We start from the raw sequence: 23515 nt of genomic DNA on the forward strand, positions 1-23515 counted from the left end.
GGGCTGACAGTCTAAGTTTCTTAAAATATATATATTTTGTTTTTGTTTAGCCAAATTAGTTAACAAACATGGATGTTTGTTTAAGCAAGTAACATATGCTGTAATGTTATTGTTTCAGTTGAATAAATCTATTTAAATTGTTACCGGTATTATTAAGGTAATGATTATTTTTCTCCTTCCTAAGTACAACAGAAAAGTTGTCCAAAGATTAATGATTAACCTATTAAACTGGGGATAAAAAAAAACTAATATGAAAAGTTGTTGTTCTAAAAATCTTCATCTACTTGCATATTAAAGTTATACCAGCAAGAATTAGTCTTTATGTAGAAAACTATGATTTAAATCAAGCCTTACTGGCTAGTGATTTAAATCATGATTTAAATCAGTTTGGGAATGAATTTATTTGGCAACATTCATGAATATTTGGTATGTTTGGTATAAATATGAACCTTGTATTCCACTACAGAATATATTTTATGCCACTCATTCTTTTTAAGCTTTCTATGATTATTATGATTATTAGTTTATCATATTGTAATTTTATTCTTCCTGTTTTTATGATTGCTTTTAAGTACAGATAAGGGGAACAGAATTGGCAGCTTGCTGCAATCAGCCCTTTGGAACTTTCTTCTCTATTAGGGCTGCTTGCTTTTAATGAAAGGGCTGTTGCTGTATTTTTTAACAATCTGTATGTGATCTTTTATGAGTATACATTTTAAGTGTTAGTTAGTTAGTTGGTTAATTTGTTTGTTTGTTTGTTTAAAAAATGACCTCATTAGTATACAAGGCCTCAGCTGGGACTAGTGAGATCCTGCTGGATCTCTTTTCTAAAGAGTTAATAACCTTCCTGATAATGATCTAAAAAAGCTTGATGATATTGCTACAGCTAAATGGTCAGTAAAATGCTCTTGTATATTTAACCTCATCATATGAGAGACCGTGAAATCTCTTTTGCTCTGTGTCTCTTCCCTGGAGCAATTTCCAAAATTTATTTATTTAAGAGTCCACCAGGTTGAAGAAGGGTTCCCTAGCTCAGCAGTCAGATACAAAGGGGCTAACAATGGATGATGATTAAACAATCCTAGGAAATCACATAATCATAAAAACATTGTTTTTAGGGTTTACCGGTTCTCATTTAACAAAAACAGAAACTTTAACATTTAAAATCTTCCAGAACATAAAGGAAGAAACAAAATGTGCTCAGTGCACTTGGGGCCATTGAGGATCATACATGCTCATGGTCAAAACTGTGTTCAGTGTGACAGATTAAGAAACTAAAGGAGACATTACTAAGGGAATCTGAGTTTATAAAAGGCAGTAACACTTCTGCAGAGCCTCTGAAGTTGCACAAACACAGACTGAGTTCATGGCTGGGTCACAGAGTGACAAATTCCTGGAAGTCTGCAAGTCCTAAAACAGCATAGCACTCAAGGCACCAGGATCAAAGCCAGGCCCCAGGAGGGCAAGGAGAACACCACCTCACAGGCTCTGTTCATCCTGTGACAAGACATAGCAGCTATAGGAAGATTCAAAACTAGTCTTCAATTTTTTCATCACCACATCATCTACCACACTATTGTTAGGTCAGGATGCTTGACCACATCTAAGCTTGAATTGGCACAAACTGCCCCCAACTGCCCCATGCTAAAGATGAATGGAATTTTTAGGAACCCGGCAAAATTTGTGGGATAAACTATAGATCCACAAATCCAGCACTGCCGTCCATCAAACTGGAGTATGCAGATACCATTTTAAAAGCCTTTGGAGCTTTTGGACAAAGAAGGGTTTATATCCAGAATGACTCTGTCTACCCCATGGGTTAATAGCTTGAGTAACACTGACAGAGTAAAAAAGGGCAAGCTGCATATCCCAGAATGGAGGACAACATTATTTCATTCCAATGGCAGCAGATGTTCAGTGTCATTTCGCTGCTATAAACATCTTTATGATTATGGATGCAAAAGATGCATTTGGCAAAATGGACAGGATAGGGAATTCTGCTGACCTGTGTATTTTCAACACATCATGGGGAAGATTCTAATTTCTTAGTCTACCTTTTGGAATTAAGTCAAATATTGAAGTGGTTCAACAAAAAAATTATGACACGTTTGGAGATACCATAGAAGTGCTCATAATAGCAAATGACATGAGTGTAAGAGCATCCATACATGAGAAACATAACAAGATACTGAAAAATGTGAGAAACATGATAGAGCAGTGCTTGGCTCAAGGAGTAAAGTGCATGGAACATGTCCTCTCCTCACATGTAATCAAACCTGATGACACCAAAGTTGAGACAATCCATCCCCATCTCTCTCATGCATTGTTAAGGATGAGCCAGATTCATGTAGAGCAGCCTATGCCTCAGAATATGGACTAGAAGCTTGTTTAATCCGCATCTAAAAGTAAAGGTAAAGGGACCCCTGACCATTAGGTCCAGTCGTGACCAACTCTGGGGTTGCGGTGCTCATCTCGCTTTATTGACAGAGAGAGCCGGCGTACAGCTTCCAGGTCATGTGGCCTGCATGACTAAGCTGCTTCTGTCGAACCAGAGCAGCACACGGAAACACCGTTTACCTTCCCGTCGGAGCAGTACCTATTTATCTACTTGCACTTTGACGTGCTTTGGAACTGCTAGGTTGGCAGGAGCAGGGACCAAGGAACGGGAGCTCATCCCGTTGTGGGGATTCGAACCGCCGACCTTCTGATCAACAAGCCCTAGGCTCTGTGGTTTAACCCACAGCGCCACCCACATCTAGAAGTTCATTAAAGGGATGTTGGTGGTGCTGGTCTAAACCACAGAGCCTAGGGCTTGCCAATCGGAAGGTCAGCAGTTCAAATCCCTGCAACGGGGTGAGCTCCGGTTGCCCGGTCCCAGCTCCTGCCAACCTAGCAATTAGTTCAAAAGCACATCAAAATGCAAGAAGATAAATAGGTACCGCTCTAGTGGGAAGGTAAACGGCGTTTCCATGCGCTGCTCTGCGGAGAAATGTTGGCTCCCTTGGCCAGTAAAGCAAGATGTGCGCCGCAACCCCAGAGTCGTTCACGACTGGACTTAACTGTCAGGGATCCTTTACCTTTACCGTTAGAAGTTCATTACTTAGGAAGTACTGCATTTTCAAAGTCTCTGGCAAAGTATCTGCAAGATGCTTCCCTGCCTATTGTAACATGACTGCATAGCTATAAAAAGAGATGCTCGTTGTCGAGGACATTAGCAGGAATCTGTAGAAGGCACAGATGATGTTTGTGAAGGAAGAGTTTACTATGCAAGTACAGAGTTCTGATACAGAGTTCAGAACAGAGGCTGAAAGAGAAAGACTGGACAAGCAAAAGAAAGCAAATGAATCCTAGACTGTAGCCATGCTGGGCTACAAAAGATCCTTCATTACAAAGCAGTGATGACAAAGTAGTCATTCCAGACAAGACAAGGTGTAAAGTGCTTTGCCCCAGTAACATCTGTAAACTATCACAGCTCAAGATAACTGCAGGTATTTCTTACACAATTCGTTGTTCCTTCAAATACCCTCCTAGATAATTCAGCACACTTCAATGCAACCAAATTCATCTTCACAAAACCTGGTGTTCCTCAAATATTTGACAGGAGACCATGTCTCCTACAGGTGAGTAAAGAATATAAGCAATACAGTGGGAAATAACTTTTACTGCAATCTTGAGACCCCCACATTTCAGTGGACCAGCTGAGAGAGAGACAATTAACTCAATGTTCCACAAAACAGCTGTATCAAGCTGTGATCAAACAACTTGGTTTTACTGGAACACACGGCTGAGAGCCATGGACTGTTTTTCTGAACAGTTGGTGAAGGGTAGGATGCTATCCTTCTTCACACAGTGTACTATACCACAGTGAGCCCATTGCATCCTAAAGCAATTAGAGAAACAACAAAAGCACAACTGGGATTGCACTTCTAAGCTCCTGTAGCATCATGAAGTGCTGTTTACCGGGAAATGGGCCATGGTTGGCTGCCAACTATGTTGAGTAGCCACACGTCAAGAATCATGATCATACCAGGTGAAGGCACTTACAGAGGCAAGATGCAAGATGCCGCAGAGGTACATTAAAGTTTGGTCGTGCACAATCAAGAAGTTATACACAGCCAGGGCTGCCATATGTCCGGGTTTTCCTGGACACATAAAAATGTGTCAAAACAACAATGAACAGAAGGGCAGTGCTGCCACCAACCACTGAGGAACAGCCGCCACAGCTTCTGAATGCATCTGAAACTAAATACAAAAGAACAGAACCACCCCAAGACCCTTTGCTGCCTGAAGCAAAGAACAAAAAGGCATCTCCCTCTCTCCATTCAACATTCAGAAGTTGACTGAACTGACAACGGGATCTTACTTCAATAATACTAATGGGACCACATGGTCCTCCGCAACTGAGGGCACACACAAGTCTATCGTCCAGCAGAGAGCCGCTATGGTGGCCAAATGGTAGTGAGAGCCCTGCACAAGAAGCATATTTCAACATTATAGAGAGCTGGGTGAAAGAAAGCTTTATGCAGTAGACTGAGTCCTACATTGGGGGGGGGGGGAGATTTAGTACTGTATATACCAACACCTTAGGTCCAGGAAAGAACATAGTTGCTCAGGCTGTGGGGAAAGTGGCTGAGAGAAGGAAAATTGTAGCAAGAGCCATTTTTGCTCTAATAAATAATGAAGTTCTAAAATTCTGTTTCACAGCCATCCTTGAACATGTACCTTCTATACAATATGAAATAGCCCTCTCTGCCTATTGACTTAAAGGAATCTGCTTCATTTTCCAAGATTCCATAATAGGCAAGAGGGGAAATAAAGCATGTGCATTCCCTTTTTAAAAAATGTAGTGTGTGAACCAGCCCTCATCTATATCATAAAATTCTGCTTGCTATAGAGGAATTTTAGTGGTGTAAAAGTGTGATTTCCTTTTCAGCTATGCTTTGCTGAATGTTGTTATTTTGAAATCTATTGGTAAAATAGTTTATAGCTGATTGCAAGAAGAAAAAGTGAGGAAAGCTCAAAAAGATTCTAAATAATCTGTTTTCTTTCTTTCTTTCTTTTCCAGCTCCAAGTACAACCCAGCTTGGGATCACTGGGGGTGCTGAAGTTCTATTATCCTGCTGGTTCCTTGTGTTGACACTGTCCTCTTACACCAGCTTAATGTACCTGAAGAACATCGTTCTACAATAAATGTAAAGAACCATGAATGGCTTTTAAGGATTCTTTGAAAGTGCTGATGACTGGATCCAATCTGGTAGAGTTTGTTAAAAAAACGGCGTGGGATATAATCAGCAGTGCTTATGTGGGGATGATCGCCTTCTGTAGAATTGCTCATTATGTAAATACTTTAATTCTACTCTCTTTTTTATTAGCTGCATTACCTTGTGAAGAAGTACACATTGTCCTTTTTCTTCTTTTTTTTTAAAAAAAAGACGTGAGAGCTCTGAAATTACTTTTAGAGGATATTAATTGTGAGTTCATGTTTGTAATCTATAACTTTTCAAAAAAAACATTCAGTCATGGTCTGCAGATTTACAGACTGTAGTTTACATAAAAAGAACCCAAATATTGCAGTTTAAAAAAATGTGATCTTTAAGGCTGCAATACAAACATCCATTTCCCTCTTTAAATAAGAGTTTATCTTCATTTACACAGATTTTTTTTTACAAAAAAGCTAAATATTGCCTTTGATTCATTTCTTCAAAATTAGATCACATACCTAGATTTTCTTCTAGCATGATACTCAGATTTCAAGAATGAGCCTTGTGATATGACTGCACTGTGCAGTTATGCTTTGATTTTGATTTTCCTGTCAGTTCAGCATGGGTGTGCCTTCATAAGATACTGCTTTTCGCTTCCTCACCAACAAATGGGAGGGGAATTTCTCAATTTTATTTTTTGTAGATGCTTAGCTCAAGGGTACCGAATCTTTTCTTAAGGACAAAAGGTGCTATTGGCTGTAAAATGAACCACCATTGGGGTAAAGGAACTACTCCAAACATTGAGCACAGCAGAAAAAGTAATAGCTGGTACATTTTCAAAGCATATTCCAAACCTGTACAAAGCAGAAGATATCTCTCAGAGACTCTTTTGTGAATGTAACATTTCCTTTGTTCATTCAAAGTCAGAATTTTTATAAGGCTGCAGAGAAAATGACCATCCCTTTATTTTATTGTATTTTTATAATTAGTGATAAGTTCTACATATCAGTATTGTTCTTCCTATTGAATTTATACTGTACAGTATCCGGTTGGTTGGCTTATAGAACATAGTGCTTAGGTCTGGAAAATCTATAGAAGGGTTAGAATTTTGATCATACACACATGCTCTAAAACACACATGTTCATGCACACAAATAACAACAATAATTTGAATGCTACATAAGACAGATGATAACATATCAGTGCCATTTTTTAAAAAAGACCACCGATTTGCAAAAATATACCAGTGTTTTCTCCCTTCACAAACATTTGGCTGAAGAATTTCCCCAAATGCCTGTTGTGGCTCTATTCCACATGTCAGCCACATCTCTACATGTTGTAAATGTTATGTTAAACTTCTTTCATGCTGCACAATCTGCAAAAGCATATGGATATAACTTTTAAAATGTCCTATATCCTCCTCATTCATAGTTTATCTTACATGCAACATTAGAAATCAGAATGAATGTACACACACACACACACACACACACACACACACACACACTGCACATTTATTTGCCAAAATGCCATTAACGTTGTTCTCTTGTTAGCATAACCATTGCATTTTTCTCTTCTGAAAGGACTTCTAATGCCCTGGTTCCTACAAGTCCTGATTCCATGAAAGCTGACATTGAAAATAATCCCCACATAAAACTTTAGTGAAATAAACATAGTTAATAAAGGTTCATCTTTGAAAACCGAAGAAAAATAAGCAATTTGATAGCTGATACTCTGTATCCACTGCATATTGCACTTCCAATTAACAAAGGGATAAGAAAAATGACACCTGAAAAAGCAGGGAATCTGTACAAATTTTGCTCTAGTGTGAAATAAGTGCAAAGACTTTCGTTTGAATTCACAAGAAAAAATAGTGAGAAATTGCTCCTTGCTACTTAATAGAAGATTCATTTGTTTTCATCAGTTCAGGATGTGAGTTAACAGTTTGCCTCTTTAATTGAAGTTGCTAAGATCTATACTACAAAGTGCAATAACTAACTGATGATGTTACATAAACTGTTGTATCTCAGAATGAGTTTGTGTAGGCATCAAAGCTTAAAAGGGGAATTTACCGACGACCCAGCTAACCACAGTGGTTTTAATTCAAGTAAACTGACTGTTGAATAAAGCACCGTGGTATATTAAATAATTACATCACCTATTTTAACCCTATGAAACATGGAGGAAGGAGAACGTTATTGACTACATAGTAACAGTTCGCTTTTAATATCGCCATCATAAAACGTTCAACCAGGCCTGTTCTCAAAGCTCTGACATTATTGTTGCTAGCTGGAGATTCGACACAATTATTTTACACATAAACCACTTCTAAGACCTACATTATGAATTTATTTAGCTCCTTTATTAGCTCCTGTTCTTCATGAATAGAATGTCGACGCATTAGAAATAGTACAGCTCTTTAGAATTAGTAATAAAGTGCTATATTAAGAGTGTTAGGTGACAGAACCATAATATATCATGCAGTTTGTATTGAAGGAGAAAATACTTTCGTCTCATATCATGCGCTGTGGACCTACTGGTGTTGCGCTATGGCACTTTTAAATGGAAATGTTTGACTGGACTGGTGCAATATCCCAACATTTGGGGTGACTAGACATTCAAATTTGTTAGGATGGCAGGAAGCATTGGTAAATTGCAAGGGCTGTTTTTCAGCATCTTTGTAACAAAGCAATGAGAGCTTGTTCAGCTGTCTCCTGTGGTATCCTACAAAGATGCAGAGAACAAGAAGTGCGAGTTGGGTGCACACCCTGTTCCTCCAAGTTGGACTGACTGAAGCCACCCTCTGTATTCCCTCTTGTATTGCAGCTTTAAAGTTCTAGAATCCATTCAACAGGTTGAAAGAGCAAGGGTGGCAGAAGCTATTATCTCTGCCAGTGCTCTCTTAGGGAATAAGAAACAAGTCAAAGGTATGTCAGAAACCAAGCATATCCACCATTGTTTCCCACAGGCACAACCATAGCTGTTTTAATATCATTTTTGCTCATCCAAACTCTATAGTCAAGTTAACTGCCTTCACGATCCTCCCCCAGCACATGGAGTCTGATGATTCCTGCAGCAAAACAGGGTGACATTTTATTTTTTATTGTTGAACATGATAATACCTAATGAAAGGGATTAGTAATGTTTTTCGTTTGTGTGGGAGCAGTTGGAACGCATTATTAGCCCAGTGTTCAAACCAGCCTCTGAATTTTCATTTGCAGTTGCTGGGTGTGATTACTTTATAAATGCAAAATACCGTAGTTGTAGAAGAAAACTTTGTGCAAACCTCTCCCTGCTTCTTCAGGAGGGAGGAGATCGTAAGAACAAAGCAGGGGCTGAATCTTTAAAAGTACATACTGTGATACTGGGACCAGCTCAGTAAGTGCTTTCAAGATTAGTCCCATAGAGGCTCCTTTTGAAACCATGGTCAGCCAAGGGCCTAATTCTGTCAAGACAGACACATGCATACAGTTTGCACTGAACAGTCCCAATAATATTATTTAAAAAATAGCATGTGCCTGTGTGTTTATAGGATTACTCCCTAATGAAAGTTCCATACTTCTTTGGTAAATCTTTTCTTCTATATGTTCATTGTACAATTTGGGATTTATTGGGACTTGATGTGGATTGTGTTGATTGTCGCAAATTACAATAACATTTTACAGAGTTTATTAGTCCTTAAACTGTGGGGTATGTTTGCTTTCTTCTATTTCTTACATGATAATCTGTGATCATCTAGTTGATATCATCGCTGTTCATATTTTTAATCAACCACAATTATATTTCTCCCAGTCATGAAAAAAATATGAAAAATAAATGGATTAGCTCCAAGTGATACAAATGAGGACTTATTATGCATAAATTGTCCAAAGTGTTGAATAGTTATGATTGTGACAATCTGTTTGGCAAATCGGGACGCTTAACCACGATTGTGCTGTTGCCAGGTGCAAAATATAAGGTGCAAAATAATTGCGAAATAAGGTGCAATTACTGTGGTGCAGGTAGTGATGCTAACTGAAGTAAGGGTTGTCTCAATATACATAACTTGATGGGTGGTTTAAAAGAGATTAGCTGGGAAGATAACTATTCAAAATTCAGTTGAAGTAGATAGGATTTTCTTTTCTTCACTCTTGTTTAAAATTACATTCTGTTTCAGATCCAGAAGTGTTAATAACCACAACTAAACCTGGGGTGATTTTTTTATTTTATTTTTTGCACATTTTCAGAATCAATGCTCAACATTATGCTGACCAAAATACCCATCTACCCCACACAACTGTGTGCACTTAAGAATGTGTATACCAAAATATGTATTTAAATGGATAAATAATATGCCTTAACGCCTCAGTATGCACTTACTTTTAGGGACTGGATCACCCTCTTCCAGTCTGAGGAAAATAGTCCATATTCCATAACTTGCCGTGAAAGAGTTTTGTTTTTGAAAAGTCATTTTATCCCAAAAAGGTCATTCAACACTTTCACCAATTAGACTGTGTCAGAAATTCAAAGCCATGGTGAAACTCTAACCAGAGATTGTAGGTGGGCACAGTAATATTTTCTAAGGGAACTATTAATGTTGCAATCTAGATCCTTTTAAATCTGTTGGCATTTTGCCACCAGTGACAGGTTACCATAACCTGGGGGTTATGGTAACCTTCATGAAACTTTCACACTGTTGATTCTTGCTAGTAGATAATCATATGGTATAGACCCGGCCTGCACAAAATGTGACTCATCAAGGTGAATGTAGCCCACCAACCATGTATTATGGCAACTTACCAGGAGCTTCCAACAAGTTTACCTGTTGAGAACTATGAAAATGGGGCTACCTGGTAGACCATGATACATAGGTGATGATGGGCTGTGTTTGGCTTGTTGTTCCAACCTGGTGCACGCCATAGTGGGATATATCCTGTAGTTATAATTAAAGTACTGTGAGTATAGAACTAATGAAAATCTATTTCCATTTTATTTATAAAGAGTTCATTGATGATTTACTCTGTGCACAAATTAAATGCAGTTTGCTCTCTTCTTCCTAAGCGAGATTTCCATCTTTGGTCCTTCTAGCTTTTCCAAGGATCACAGTCTTCTTCTGGCCTGCCCAATAGAGAGTGCCTCTGCTTCAAAGCAAATGAGTCCCTCTTTGCAATATGGCTGAGGAAACTGTAGCTGGATCAATGAGCCAGTCAAAGGATTAGCGAAAGAAATGGAAGTTTGAGGGAGGTAGTAAAGGGTAATAGCTGTTCAAGGCAGATGCATGCTTGTGAAATTGTGTGTGCCATATTACTGAAACATCTGTAGAACGTGGTAAATAGTTTTTGAAAAGTAGCATGTGCTTTCTAGATCATTGTGATGGTTTAGAAAAGCAAAGCAGGAAACTAGATTTTATCTCAGGCATCTTACATGCAAGGTTTTGCCTGCTTAGTACACCTCTTGACTGTGAGTGTGACAGATTCATTGTCATGCTAGCTGACTTGCATTCTGTAGCCTAATCACAGAACACACTAGCTGAAAGTTACTAAGGTAACTAACAGCACAAGCCTATCTGTGTCTACTCAGATGGAAGCCCTGTTGAGTTCAATCGGACTTACTTCCATGTAGGGATGGAAGGGTCTGTCCATTTCAGTTCTCTTAGATTCTCATTTTTCCCATCTTAAATCCAGTTCTCCACATTTCTGCAGCAATTTGTTTGTTTTTTCAAATCCTCATGAAAATTTTTCACAATAAGCACATTTCTGTCTGCAGTTTTGACTAATGTACACATTTTTACAAACAACCTATCATAATACAGTGTATTAGATTTTTGTATGTTATTTCAGAAATGTATTATTTTGTATACACATTTCCTCCTAATAGATGCAGGTGTTTGTTTGTTTGTTTTTTGTTAATTCTGTTTAGAGAACTGGATCCCAAAACTTGTAAAAGAACAAGTTTTGAATATTGCCTGTGTTTTGGTTCTCATAGTTTTTGGAAAGCGCAAATATTCTAAATTTAAATGTGAATTGAATCTAATTCCTCCTCCATCCATACTCCCAGGTAAGTATGTGTTAAGATTACAGCCTAAAATATAAAAACTACTCCATTTCACTCATTAAGGTCAACCAACTAGTTCCTTCCAGGTTCTGTGAAAGATATTTTGCTTTCTGGAGAATGTTTGCATCTGCAAACATTTCAGTCTTCTTTCTTTCTCGTTTTCCTCTCCTAAGGAAAGCCACTCTTTTCACTGACTAAATGTCACCCTAACCCAGGTCTTTGTGAAGATCTCCCAGGAAGTAAGTCCTCCTAGGAAGGGTCTTTCCCTTCCACAACCCCCCATTTTTTATGTTAAGGCAAAGTGCTGTAACTGACATTTGATGCCATTTCACTTTGGCCAGGATCAGAAAATCCACTCTGCTCATGATATACATCAGTGGTGGGCAAGGTTTACCTCGGCTGGGCCAGTTCACTCCTGCAGAGATCGCTCTGTGGACCGGATCACATCTGCACAGACGTGATTTCCTATGTCTGCGTTTACGCAGACGCAATTTCCGGCACCATGGAAGTGAGTCCCCGTTCCGCGCTGGTTTAGCGCAGCATTGGGGAACTCCCCGAGTGGATGGCTCAGTTCAGGGGCAGCTCGTGGGCTTTTAAAATGACCACCGTGGGCCGCTTGTGGCCCATGGGCCGCAGGTTGCCGACCCTGATATACATTAAAGGGTGATGTTGATGTGTGTTTCTCAAAGGAATGCTCCCCCTTATCCAGCATGACAACAGACTTTGAAACAGGGAGACACTGCAGAAGCCATTTGTGATACAGCATTAGGATCAATCATTCAAAGATTTTTTTTCTCCCCAGAAGGGGAAAGCTACAGGGTTTATCTTTGCATTCTGAAACTGTTAACAGACAGGGCAGTAAGGGAGAATACAAGGATGTGCTGCCTTGCAGCTATACGGAAGACCTCCCAGAACTGTTAGGCTAAGAAAACACAATAGCCACGAATTTAATATTTTGATTACTTCATCTTGCCAGCACAAATACCAGTTCTGGGTGTAAAGGGCGTAAAATGCAGCACATTTTGGAAAGCTATAAATACTTGAACTGCCTTGCATGCCTCATTGAGATCATGAGGCATAATACAATTTTTTAAAAAAACAAACCTGGATTTTGTTTTACTTTCTTCCCTGCCTCACTGACCAGCAGTATCTCTCCAAGATTTCAGTTACAGGCTGTTTCCAGCCCTACCTAGAGATGCCAAGGATTGAACCTGGAATGTTCTGCATGTAAAACGCAAGGTCTATCACTGAAATACAGCCCTCTCCTGTGCTTGTCCATATACAATTTTGTTTACACTGAGGGAAAAATACCGTACTTCATTTTCAGTTTGATTGCTTTTAAGTCTTATTCATTATTACACATGAATAAAAGCATTAAGTGCACTTTAACTGGGTTTGTTCCTGTTGACAATTTAATCCCTTTCCTCCTCCTCTCTTAAATATTTGAAGGAAAGCGGGAAATTTATGCCGCCTCCTGGACAGACCTAAAAATAGTCCAGTTGAGACAATGTTAACAAGCAGAGCAGGAAAAAAATATATACTGTATTGAGGAGATTCTGAACAAGAACTGTTCTTCTGAAAACTAATTTCTGTTTGGGTGTGTGGGGTTTTCCTTCCAGCCATTCATTTTTTTGGCGCTAAGCACTGAATCATTTCATTTCATTTCCCCTAACCCTTCGGTCTTAACTTCCCGTGTAACTACTGTATCTGGGGTCTCAGCTAGACTGGTAAGGAAAAGGCAGATTTGTATGTGTTATAACATTGTGCCACCAGAGGGCGATGTGGAGCCCGTTTTTTCTCTACCCGTTTTCCCTGTTTAAATTTACAACGCTTTAAACTGAAACGCTTTTTTGATGTGTCTAGATCCAGCCCAGGTTTCTTCCTCTCTGCAAAAATATCTATCAGCCCTTGGCTTTCGAAAGCCGGAGAATAACTCCAAGTGAACACAGCTTGCAATAAATGAGGTTTTAAAATACATTGCAAATGTCAGATTTGTCATCCGTAGCAGGGGCATTAACGGAAGCTACATTCTTTTAACCTATGGTTTTTGGGATGACTTTCTCTGCTTTATTATACCTGCTTCACACCTCACTGTAGCACAAGGTGGCAGATCAGAGTATAAGATCGACCTGATAAAGACTCTCCTTGTCTGCCAATATACTAATTTGATGAACAGAAATAGCAGTACAACGCTGCAATCATACCCCTCTTTGTCTGCTGTTCTGCAATGATTTTTCCCAATCAACAAATGGTATACCTTTGGAAATCCCTCTACATTTCCTTCAGCCACAGAAAGTAGCACTGGGTCTGACACACTAGAAACTGGCTCTGTATATGAATGTTCGCTAATTTCTTCCCATAATAACTATAGGCACAATTTCACTAAAAGCTAAGTACCAGTACTTTTTAAAGTTCATTTATTTCAATGGTAGAATTAAGCACAAACTTAAATCTCACTTATTGAAAACAATGGGCTTGTTAAAAGGGCTTAACTTTGACTGTGCAAGAGGACGACTTTGTATAATACATGCCAAAAGATATTTAACAAGAACCAGAATAATCTTTATTCTAACCATGCACAATAATAACATATTTCGCTCTCCAAGCTACTGCATTTATAACAGAGCTCCCTCTGACCTTTTGAAAAAAGCCTTAGAAGAAGCCCTAGAGATCTGTAATACCACATACTTTGATTTCCTCTATTTGTTTCCCATCTTGAGGGAAAATTGGACAATTTTTGCATGCATGTACACACACACACACTTATTATTATTATTATTATATTATTATTATTATTATTATTATTATTATTATTATTATTATGTTTTTAACCAAAGCTTAATTTAGCCTGGAATTTCCAAGTCTTCTAGATGTACTTAACATTTGTCGCTTTCTTCAGATGTTACTTACTGTAGTGAACCATCATCTGCTTAAAACCAAAGGTGTGAGGGGAAGACATTTCAGGAACCCACCATGAAAAGCTGACTTCACTGACTGGCCTGTTCTTCTTACACTTCATGCTAATGAGACAGTTCCAATTTCAAGTTGGGAAGAACCACAGGAGGTAACATGCTTCATTAGGCTGTAAAATGTAAGTAGGACTGGGTGTTTTCCCCTTCCTAATTTAATCAGAAATTGCTAAAAACCATTGGGTTGTTCCTCCAGTGGAACTCCGATTTTGCATTTTTCTTCGTTAATTTTGACCTTCTGACATGTACTTTTTCACACACAAAAAGAGTTAGCTTTAGGAGCAGGGGGAATCTGTAAGAACCTTTGCTTCCTCACAGCAAATTAGAATTAACATGTGATGCTGCTAATGTTACATATGGTTCATTTTTGTGTGACTCCTGATCATTGGCTAAAATTTGGGAAAGGTACAGTTACCCTAATCACAGTAGCATGAGTCCACTGTATCTGTGCCAAAGTGGTGTAACATTCTAGACACAGGCCATGATTCAGAAATGCTTTTCTGGACATATTAGACATTTTAATTGTAACATGCACACTGCTGAAAAAAAACAAACTGTATTTTAAACTTCCCCACATCTAAAGTGTGATGTGCAGTGTGATGTGCTGCACGTCAACAAAACCTATTCAAACCAGAATTATGGGTAGGGCAATGCCTCAGTGGTAGATCACATGATCCAGATAGCAAAGATACCTGGTTCAGTCCCTGGCATCTCCAGGTCAAACAATCATGTAAGGTGGTGTAAAAGCTTTCCACCTGAGACCTTGGGGAGCTGTTGCCTGTCAAAGTAGACCTTACTGGGCTAGGTAAATGAAGAGCGGTCTGGTTTAAGGCACCCTCCTATGGATTCCTCACTATAAAGGCTGCTTCCCTTTTTACATTTGCCCCCATGGGCATATACTGCAGAGAGCCATAGCCAATCAGAAGCTCCCTGTGATATTTGCACCTGTGATCAAAGAACAGCAACACCGAGATATTTTAGCTTGCATAGTAGGGGTATGTGCTAAATTGGAAGAATATAAAGTAGTCCAACTGCCATAATGACTACATAAGGGTGCCAAAATGTTATTATAGCATTAACAACAACAAAAACCATATAATATCTAAGACATATCTGTTCATTTGGCGTTTTTGGTCCTCATACACAACAGAAAATGCAAGCAGCATTATGCACACTTTGTGTCCCAACACACTGCCTAACAACCACTTGAGCAATGACCTGCGGAAAATGTGGTCAATAGCTCTCGGAGAGATATTCCTTTAGAAACCCAGTGCCTCTGATTTTAAGCTGCTTTAGCCAGTGTCTGTCAAAAAAAGTCTCTCATTCCTCTCGGTGATCTGGAAAATAAGCTTGCAAGTCAACCATGTAGAGTTTAGAATTTAAACACACACACATACATACACACACACACACACACACACACACACACACACACACACACAAACCGCCACCACTAAACATAGCTGACAGAGTCATCTGAAGATTTCTTCAGCGATATTTGCATAAGCAGCATCTTTTGACAGAGTTAATCAAGCAGACACATGTCTGAACCACAGGAAACTGTGGTGCAGGGGTTTTTTTTCCAACAAACGTAACTGCACTAGAGGAATACTCATGAGAAGGTGCCTTAATAGCGAGCTCATTGTTCCCTCTAACTCATTACTTGTCTATATTGACTAGCTGCAGCACTCCAGTGTTTCCAGAAGGAATCTTTTTGAACCCTACCTAGAGATACAAAAGATCAAACCTGAGACCTTCTGCAGCCATGATCTATCAGCGAGCGAGAAAATATATGTGGATGCAGGTTTCCATGTGTATATCCTTAGCTGGATGCGGAATAGTATAAGATCTCCTAATTTAAGAAGAACCCTGAAGGATTAGGCCAAGGCCAGTCTAGTGCAGCATTCTGTTCCCACAATGACCACCCAGATGCTCATAGGAAGCCCTAAGCAGAACATGAGCTCAGTAGCACATCTCAGCCTTACATTGGTGCATGTGGTTCCTGGATCATGTCCATGTAGCCTCAGTTTAGGCAATTGGCAACCATGGTCCCTATATATTTTAGGAGCACAGAGTAGGAAGGGTGGATTCAGTCCCCACAATTCATCTCTCCTCTGGAAACAATTATTGGTGCTATTGATTACATGACTGGAACTGTGTGTGCACACACTTTGACGAAGGACAATGCTTTTATATATTATTTGAAGAGTAGGCATTTTTAATTGGGAGCATCATATTCTTATTTTTTTTCCTCTTAAAGCAATCCCCTTAAAGCAATCACCAGGAGACCGTTCAAACAGACCATTGACCTCAATGCAACAAACTTCGAAGTTAAGCACACACTTTACTGCGTTCTTAGTTTAAGCCAGAACATTGAAGTGTTGTCGCTTCAATTCATCCCCATGCCACAGCCACCATTTCCTTACTATCCCTGCAACTATTATTTGCTCCTAAGTTTTTTTAAAAAAAAACTTTTAAAAAACAGCTAGATGTTTACAGCACTAGAATAGCAAGTGTATGTGCATCTTGCTACCTTTTCAAGTTACCTTTGCTACGACACACATTTCAGGAAAAGAAAGGAAAAAGCAAACAGACACTTCAATAAAAGGATGATAAGATTTGATTTTCACTCAGAAGAGTTTGAAGGGCCTGTGTTGTTTGTGACTCTACAAAACTGTCCCCCTCAAGCTGAATGTGTGAACATTGACTTTGCTCCAAGGAAGAGTTGTGGGACTAAAATACTATCTTTTATCTGAGTATATATTTATATTACGTGGATGTAGGGTATATGCTTGAAAAGGAAGTTGATTTTATTAGAGGTGATCTGCTACATGCTTTTCAGGGAGACAGGCCTAGAGCTTTTATACGTTTTACAGTAGAAATCCTTTTATGTTTGCTGTGTTTATATTTCTTACCTGATTAACTGGGCTGGTGGTGTAGAGTCCCATCATGGCATTCATATGTACAGTGGTACCTCTACTTACAGATTTAATGCGTTCCGAACACACATTTGTAAGTCGAAAAAATTTGTAAGTCGAAGCAACCCCATCTAAAAATTCGTTAAGTAGAAAAAAATCCTATCTAAACCGCATCCAAGATCGCGGACAGAGCTCCATTCGTAAGTAGAAACATTCGTAAGTAGAGTTATTTGTAAGTAGAGGTACCACTGTATAGCTGCATGTTACAGATATCACCCCCTGGGTCATTTTGGATAAAAGAAACTTGAATAACCCTATGAATCCCTACTCAGAAGTAGGAATGGAAGAATCTTCAGTTTCTCTTCTCTCAATTCCTCCTTTCCCCAAATTCAGTTCTCGGCATTTCTGCAGCAATTTACAACTGAGGTGTGTGTGGGGAGTCATTAGAATTGATCAGCATTTTGCTTTGAATTTCTCTGCATAAACACATTTTTGAACACAGTTTTGACTAATGAACACACTTTTACAAGCAATTGTTTTAAAACAGTGCATTTGTGTATGTTATTTCCATTAATATTTTCTTTGTCAACATTGTTTGGGGGAACTACGTCACAAACCATGGAGAAGTGTGAATTTTAAAGGAAGGCTGTGTTTTGGTTCTCATACTGTTTCAAAAAGTATGGATGTGATACATTTTGCTGTTATATGTGAACTGAATTGAATTTCTCCCCATCCCTACTCGGAAGTAAGCCCCATTCCACATTCAGTGGGACCTCTCTTCCAGGTAAATATGTAGATAATTGACTCCCGAGTTTTTAACTTCAGTGCCTTGATCCTTGTCTAACATGCAACTGCATCTTCAGACATGTTAATCTTTAGGGTGGCATCAGTGCCTTTGTCACATCAGCAGACATTTCTCCATTCCCCACCTTCATCTCAGATCTATTTGAAAGCAACCAACCAACATACCTTATGCTAGGGAAAGGGGTAATATGGTCTTGTTGCAGATGTTCAGGTGTGTGTGTGTGTGTGTGTGTGTGTGTGTGTACGTACACAGAAGTAAACCAGGAAAGCAGCTGCATTAATTCATGCCAGTACATGTAGATCATGGGGAGTTGCTTTATATACAAACTCAGGACATGGTTTGATCCTGCCCAGGATTATCTACACTGATTGACTGGCTCACCAAGATTTCAGGCAGAAGTATTTGCCCTTCTTGGACACAGTCTATAGCAGTGGTGGCGAACCTATGGCACGTGTGCCACAATGGGCACTCAGAGCCCTCTCTGTGGGCATGTGCACCATCAGTAAATCCGCGCCATTGCTAGGGGTTGGCAAAGTGGGCAGCCATCCCAGGAAACTCTCACTAGAGTTCCTCGGCTCCCCATGCCACTGTGAACCGGAAACGAGTTATTTTTTGCTTGTGCGAGCCAGAGATTGTCTGCAGTGATTGGGCAGGAGATTATTGCCCGTTGTCGATCGGCTTCCTCTGGTTTAGTTTGGTGGCTGCCTCTCAGCATTCTCCCCAAAAAAGCTCAACAAATCTGGACATCCCCCCAATGCTAAACAACTCATGGCAACCCCCCCCCCCCAAAAAGCTCCACAACTCTTGGCATTCCCCCCCCAATGAAAGTTCAACAAAAGTGTGCAACCCCCTCCCCCCAAAAAAACTCAACAATTCAGGGTACTTTGTGTTGGCACTTTGTGAGAATTAAGTGGGTTTTGGGTTGCAGTTTAGGCACTCGGTTTCTAAAAAGGTTTGTAGCTCAATCCCTATAGACCACTGGTCTATAGGGATTGAACCATGAACCTCTCACATGCACTTGGTGTGTGCTTTCCCACTAACCAACTGACCCACACATCAACACACCACTGAGAGTGCTTCATTTTGGAAACATTCTTGAAGCTTTTTGATGATCTTGTTCTTTGGCCCATTTGCCACAAAATTCAAATTTGTACCTGCAACAATGAATAATAGCAAGTCTCCTTTAAAAAAGCACAAAATGGACATTCTCAAAATTCTAACAACAGCCTAAAGGCAACTCTGATTCCCAAAGAAACCTCCACATACAGGAGGATATAGATTGCCCGTCAGCACTAGATTATCATTTTCATTCTAGACTTGACACAGTTTTCGCGGCAAATGTCTGTTTCACATCAACCCAGGCAGCACAGGTGCCTTTTAAAATGAAATTGGACTAACACCATCAAGAGGGCAACACTGATGAACACTTCTGCTTTCAATGTACTGCACTCTCTTGTGAACAAAATAACGCTTCTTATGCCATGAAATCAGTTTAAGCAAAGGGTGTTGACGTTATAACTGAAAACCAAGTTAAATACTCTAGAAAGGTTAATGGGAACAGTGAACAGAACTTTACCCAGAGGCAATGCAATGAAAGTATGTTAAAATATATACCTGGTTATTATCAGTTTCCAAAAGACATCTTTTTTGTACTTTAGCTGTTGAGGAATAAATGCTGGTGTTTATTACAGTCAGAAAATCCAGCGTGATTGAGTACTCTTTTTTCAAGATACAGATTATTAACTGGATTAATGTACCACTCACACAAATGGCAATGTGACTGGCTTAATCATCATCATCATCATCCAGTTGCAAGGGCCCTAACCTGATCAAGACTCTGGTGTGGGAGGCAGGTAGTTTTAACCCTTTGACTCCACTCTCCTACAACAGTCCCTGTCTGTACAGAGGACCCCACAAGTGCAATTTCCATCGAGGAGAAAACTTCCATTTGACTGCAATAGGAACTCAAAATGTACAACTCAAAATTGCAGGCACAGCCCCCCCCCCAATTCTAGATCAGGACTGCAGGGGACAAAAGGTTAACCCCTCTCTACCCCTCCCCACTGCCACCGTTGCCAGGGTCCCAGTCCAGATCAGAGCTCCCACACTTGCAATTGATTTCTAGTCAGGTTTGGCCCTGAGCCTGTGAATGGGTGCCTCCTGCTCTTTGCAGTCTTGCAGCTTTGCCTCTTGTGCATCTGTTGCTCCAATAGTACACATTTAGATTATTTTCTCAATATGACCTGCAATGAGCCAAGTGTATGTGTTTTCTATTCAGCAACTGATGACTCATTTCAAACAGCACTACATGTATTAGTGGGAGGAAACCCCTTCTAAAATCCACAACATGGAACCGCTTCTTTTTTCCTCCTTCCTTCCTTCCTTCCTTCCTTCCTTGTTCCTGAAACCCATAAATGCTTTCACCGAAGTAGCCGCATGCAGGATTGCCAGATTATATGAACCACTCCTTCTCCTAGTCCTTGAACTGCTATTATTTCTCAGAGCATAAGGAGGCAACATCTCGCTATCTGATCAAGGACTAGTATTGTTGGGAATACAAAACAACCAACACATGATTCATACCATCTAAGCCAGGGGTCCCCAGACTTACTGGCGTTTGGGCCGGTTCCCACAGCGCCAATCATGCGGCGGGCCGGAGGACGGGGGAGCGCGCGCATGTGCGGGCCAGCGGGCGGGGGAGTGCGCACCCGTGCGCATGCGCACGGGCGCTTACTGGCGCGGCGGCGTGCTTCCAGGGTGGGAAAAGCGCCGAAAATCCGTTGTGCGCGTGCGTATGGGCCTCCCCCGACCCGGAAGTGCACCAGAAATGACCTCTTCCGGGTCGGGAGAGGCCCATACGCATGCGCACAAAGGATTTTCGGCGCTTTTTTCCTGACCCGGAAGAGCGCTGCCGCGCTGCGCGCCGTAAGAGCGGGCGGCGGGGGTCGTCGCGGGCCGGATTGGCAGGCCAATTGGGTCGCATCCGGCCCCCGGGCCATAGTCTGGGGACCCCTGATCTAAGCCTTGTTGCCTGGAAAAACTGAGAACCTACCATGGGAGCTCCCTTTGGGTTTTCTGTACCAGTGCTCTCTTCCACACCTTCATTCCGTATGTGCCGCACAAACTCGATTAGACAGTTCTAATTCCTTTCACTGCATGCTGTGGTCCTAGCTGTGGCCCATACTACATCAAAAAGCCATCAGGGAAGGGCAAGGTGGGCTTCCCTAGGCAAGCAGTTGCAAAACATGGATGCTATATTGGCAAAGATATTACGTACTTTGCAGGGGCAAGATGCACAAAGCAAAAGGCAGCTCTGAGTAAAGATGCTAAAAAATAATGCACAAATGGCAGTATGCGCCAATGATGCATTCTGAAAAGACACCTTTTATCCCCCAAAAGATCCCAAAATATATTAATTCCTTTTTATTGAAACGTCATCACATATAAATGCTTGTGCTTCCGGGAAAACATGAAATTCTACACACAGTCATTAAAATCCATACACGTATGAACTGAATTGGCAGTGACACCTGGCAAAGATTTTTTAATTGTATCTGAATGGTGATAGTTTCATGATGACTCAGTTTCAGTTAGCATCTGAAAAATAGCAACTTAAACTTAAAAATCACCAATATTTGTAACACTGAGTGTTGCAAAATGCCGTTTCTTTCTGCAAGCATTCTCTCCATTATTCCTGTTACCTTTTCTCTTAATCTAACAGTATACAGGGGACATGAGATTTTCTTTTTCAAAAACGAAAACAAATGTCTATAAACCTGTATGTGTGTGTGTCCCCCCCTCCATTGGCTTGTGATTGGAAGCAACAATAGCTCTTTTGTTTCCTTATCTAGCTTGAGGAATGGGGAAGGAGCCACTGTGAAAAGTATAAATGGCCCAGACCATTTCTCACAGAATACCTGCTGAAGTGTCATAACCTCCCTGACAAACAGTGAGAAATGAAATGGAAAGGAAAAAGTCGGAGTATTTAAAAGAAGAAAAGGAGGATTTAAAAAAAAATTAAGGGGAGGACTCATTGCTCTTTGTGACTGTTCCGTGTTCTTGAGCATACAAATCTCAGAGCACCCTGGTTTGTGCAACTCCCAGTTTCAGGCCTCTGGCACTGTTCCAAGCAGCAGCACTGGCTGGGGTCTGCAATGTAAACTGCCCACAATGTCCCTGTGATGCTGAGGTGCATTGTAGGAAATTAAAATGGCAACTGGATGGAGCTGCTGTTAAAGCACAGGACCGGGGGGGGGGGGTGGCCCAGGACTGCAAAGAGCATCTCACCCAATCATGTATCCGATTGATCATTGCCCCCAGCAGGAGATCCTGCTGCCTTCTGCAGCAGATACCATATTATCAGGAAGTCCCTTTCCACGCAACCTAGGAATCACACCTTTAGTGTCATGGCACCTGCCCTCCTGGAATCCCCCCCCCTTTCAATATTAGGTAGGTGCTGTTGCCTTTTTGGTGCCTCCTGAAGAACTTCCTCTGCCAGCAAGGCTTTTAAGTAGAGATCATTTCCAGCTTGCATCTGTGTTGGAATATTATTGAAGAAGTTTTCGGGCGTTCTAATTGTTTAATCGCTTATGTGTTTTCCACCCTTGGCTCCTTTGGAAGGAAGGGGGTATAATTTTAATTAATTAATAAAAGAATAATTTTTTATGTGGGTGTTGAGGCCCTGGTAGCTTCCTACAGACGCCAGATGATGATGCCAGGTCTCAGGCCAACCCACACCCATCTCAAAGGATTGCAAGGGAAGTTTTGGTATATTGTTTATCAGTGCCTTGTTGAAATGAAATGCTGGTAAAGGACTTCTTGTTCCATGTGCGACTAAACCTAGGAAGTCTTCTTTCTCAAAGACACATAACCAGGCAGAGGTTATTTCTCAGTAGTTGTGTCCGCCCTGTGGAACGCCCTCCCGTCAGATGTAAAGGAAATAAACATCTACCTGACTTTTAGAAGGCACCTGAAGGCAGCCCTTTACAGGGAGGTGTTTAATGTTTGAAGTTTTTTATGTTTAAATATTTTGTTGGAAGCCACCCAGAGTGGCTGGGGCAACCCAGTCAGATGGGTAGCATATAAATAATAATGGGAATGCCCTGGAATTGACAAAACAGAATACGTGAAGCACCTTCATGTGTACACAGAACTGCTTTAGTGCACATGGTGATGCTCTAGATCCTAGCTAAAGAGATTTTATTACAACAGTCCACCTTGCAAGATTCAGAGCATTATCTCTACAGGCCCTTTTCCTTTTACTTGATATGGCTCTTTAGCAATGTCAAAAGTATGGGGGAAATTGTCTATGAAACAGCAAACAATGGGGCAAAGATTTGCATTTTAAGGAAAACCTATTTAATTTGTTTCCTGAAAGAACTAAATTGCAACTATCCTTTGAAATTCAGACTTCTCTGAATTTAGTGGGGCATCTCTACCAATCAAATGCTGTGTACAAAAATGTGTATATTGGCGGACAGTATACATAAACATGCATATATTAATGAAAATATCATACCAGTATGGAAAAATTGCTTGTAAAAATGTTACATCAGAAAACAAAATGTTTACTAAAATCCTGGTGAATTT

The 23515-nt window shown here is 40.4% G+C and overlaps 1 protein-coding gene and 1 long non-coding RNA gene across 3 annotated transcripts in view; one reads left to right on the top strand and one right to left on the bottom strand.

Moving 5' to 3' along the window:
• The window catches only part of NEGR1 (neuronal growth regulator 1), a 438504-nt gene extending 429462 nt beyond the window's left edge, over window positions 1-9042 (top strand). For both annotated transcript variants that reach the window (XM_035123509.3, XM_088673910.1), the window contains one exon: window positions 5066-9042. In XM_035123509.3, the coding sequence (XP_034979400.1) occupies window positions 5066-5190 (125 nt within the window). In that variant the 3' untranslated portion in view covers window positions 5191-9042. The remainder of the gene's footprint in view (window positions 1-5065) is intronic.
• The window catches only part of LOC132592434 (uncharacterized), an 84551-nt gene that overhangs the window by 6138 nt on the left and 54898 nt on the right, over window positions 1-23515 (bottom strand). The window lies entirely within an intron of this gene.

This window comes from Zootoca vivipara, chromosome 7 (assembly GCF_965207765.1).
Source record: "Zootoca vivipara chromosome 7, rZooViv2.hap1.1, whole genome shotgun sequence".
In the NCBI taxonomy this organism is placed as follows: Eukaryota; Metazoa; Chordata; class Lepidosauria; order Squamata; family Lacertidae; genus Zootoca; species Zootoca vivipara.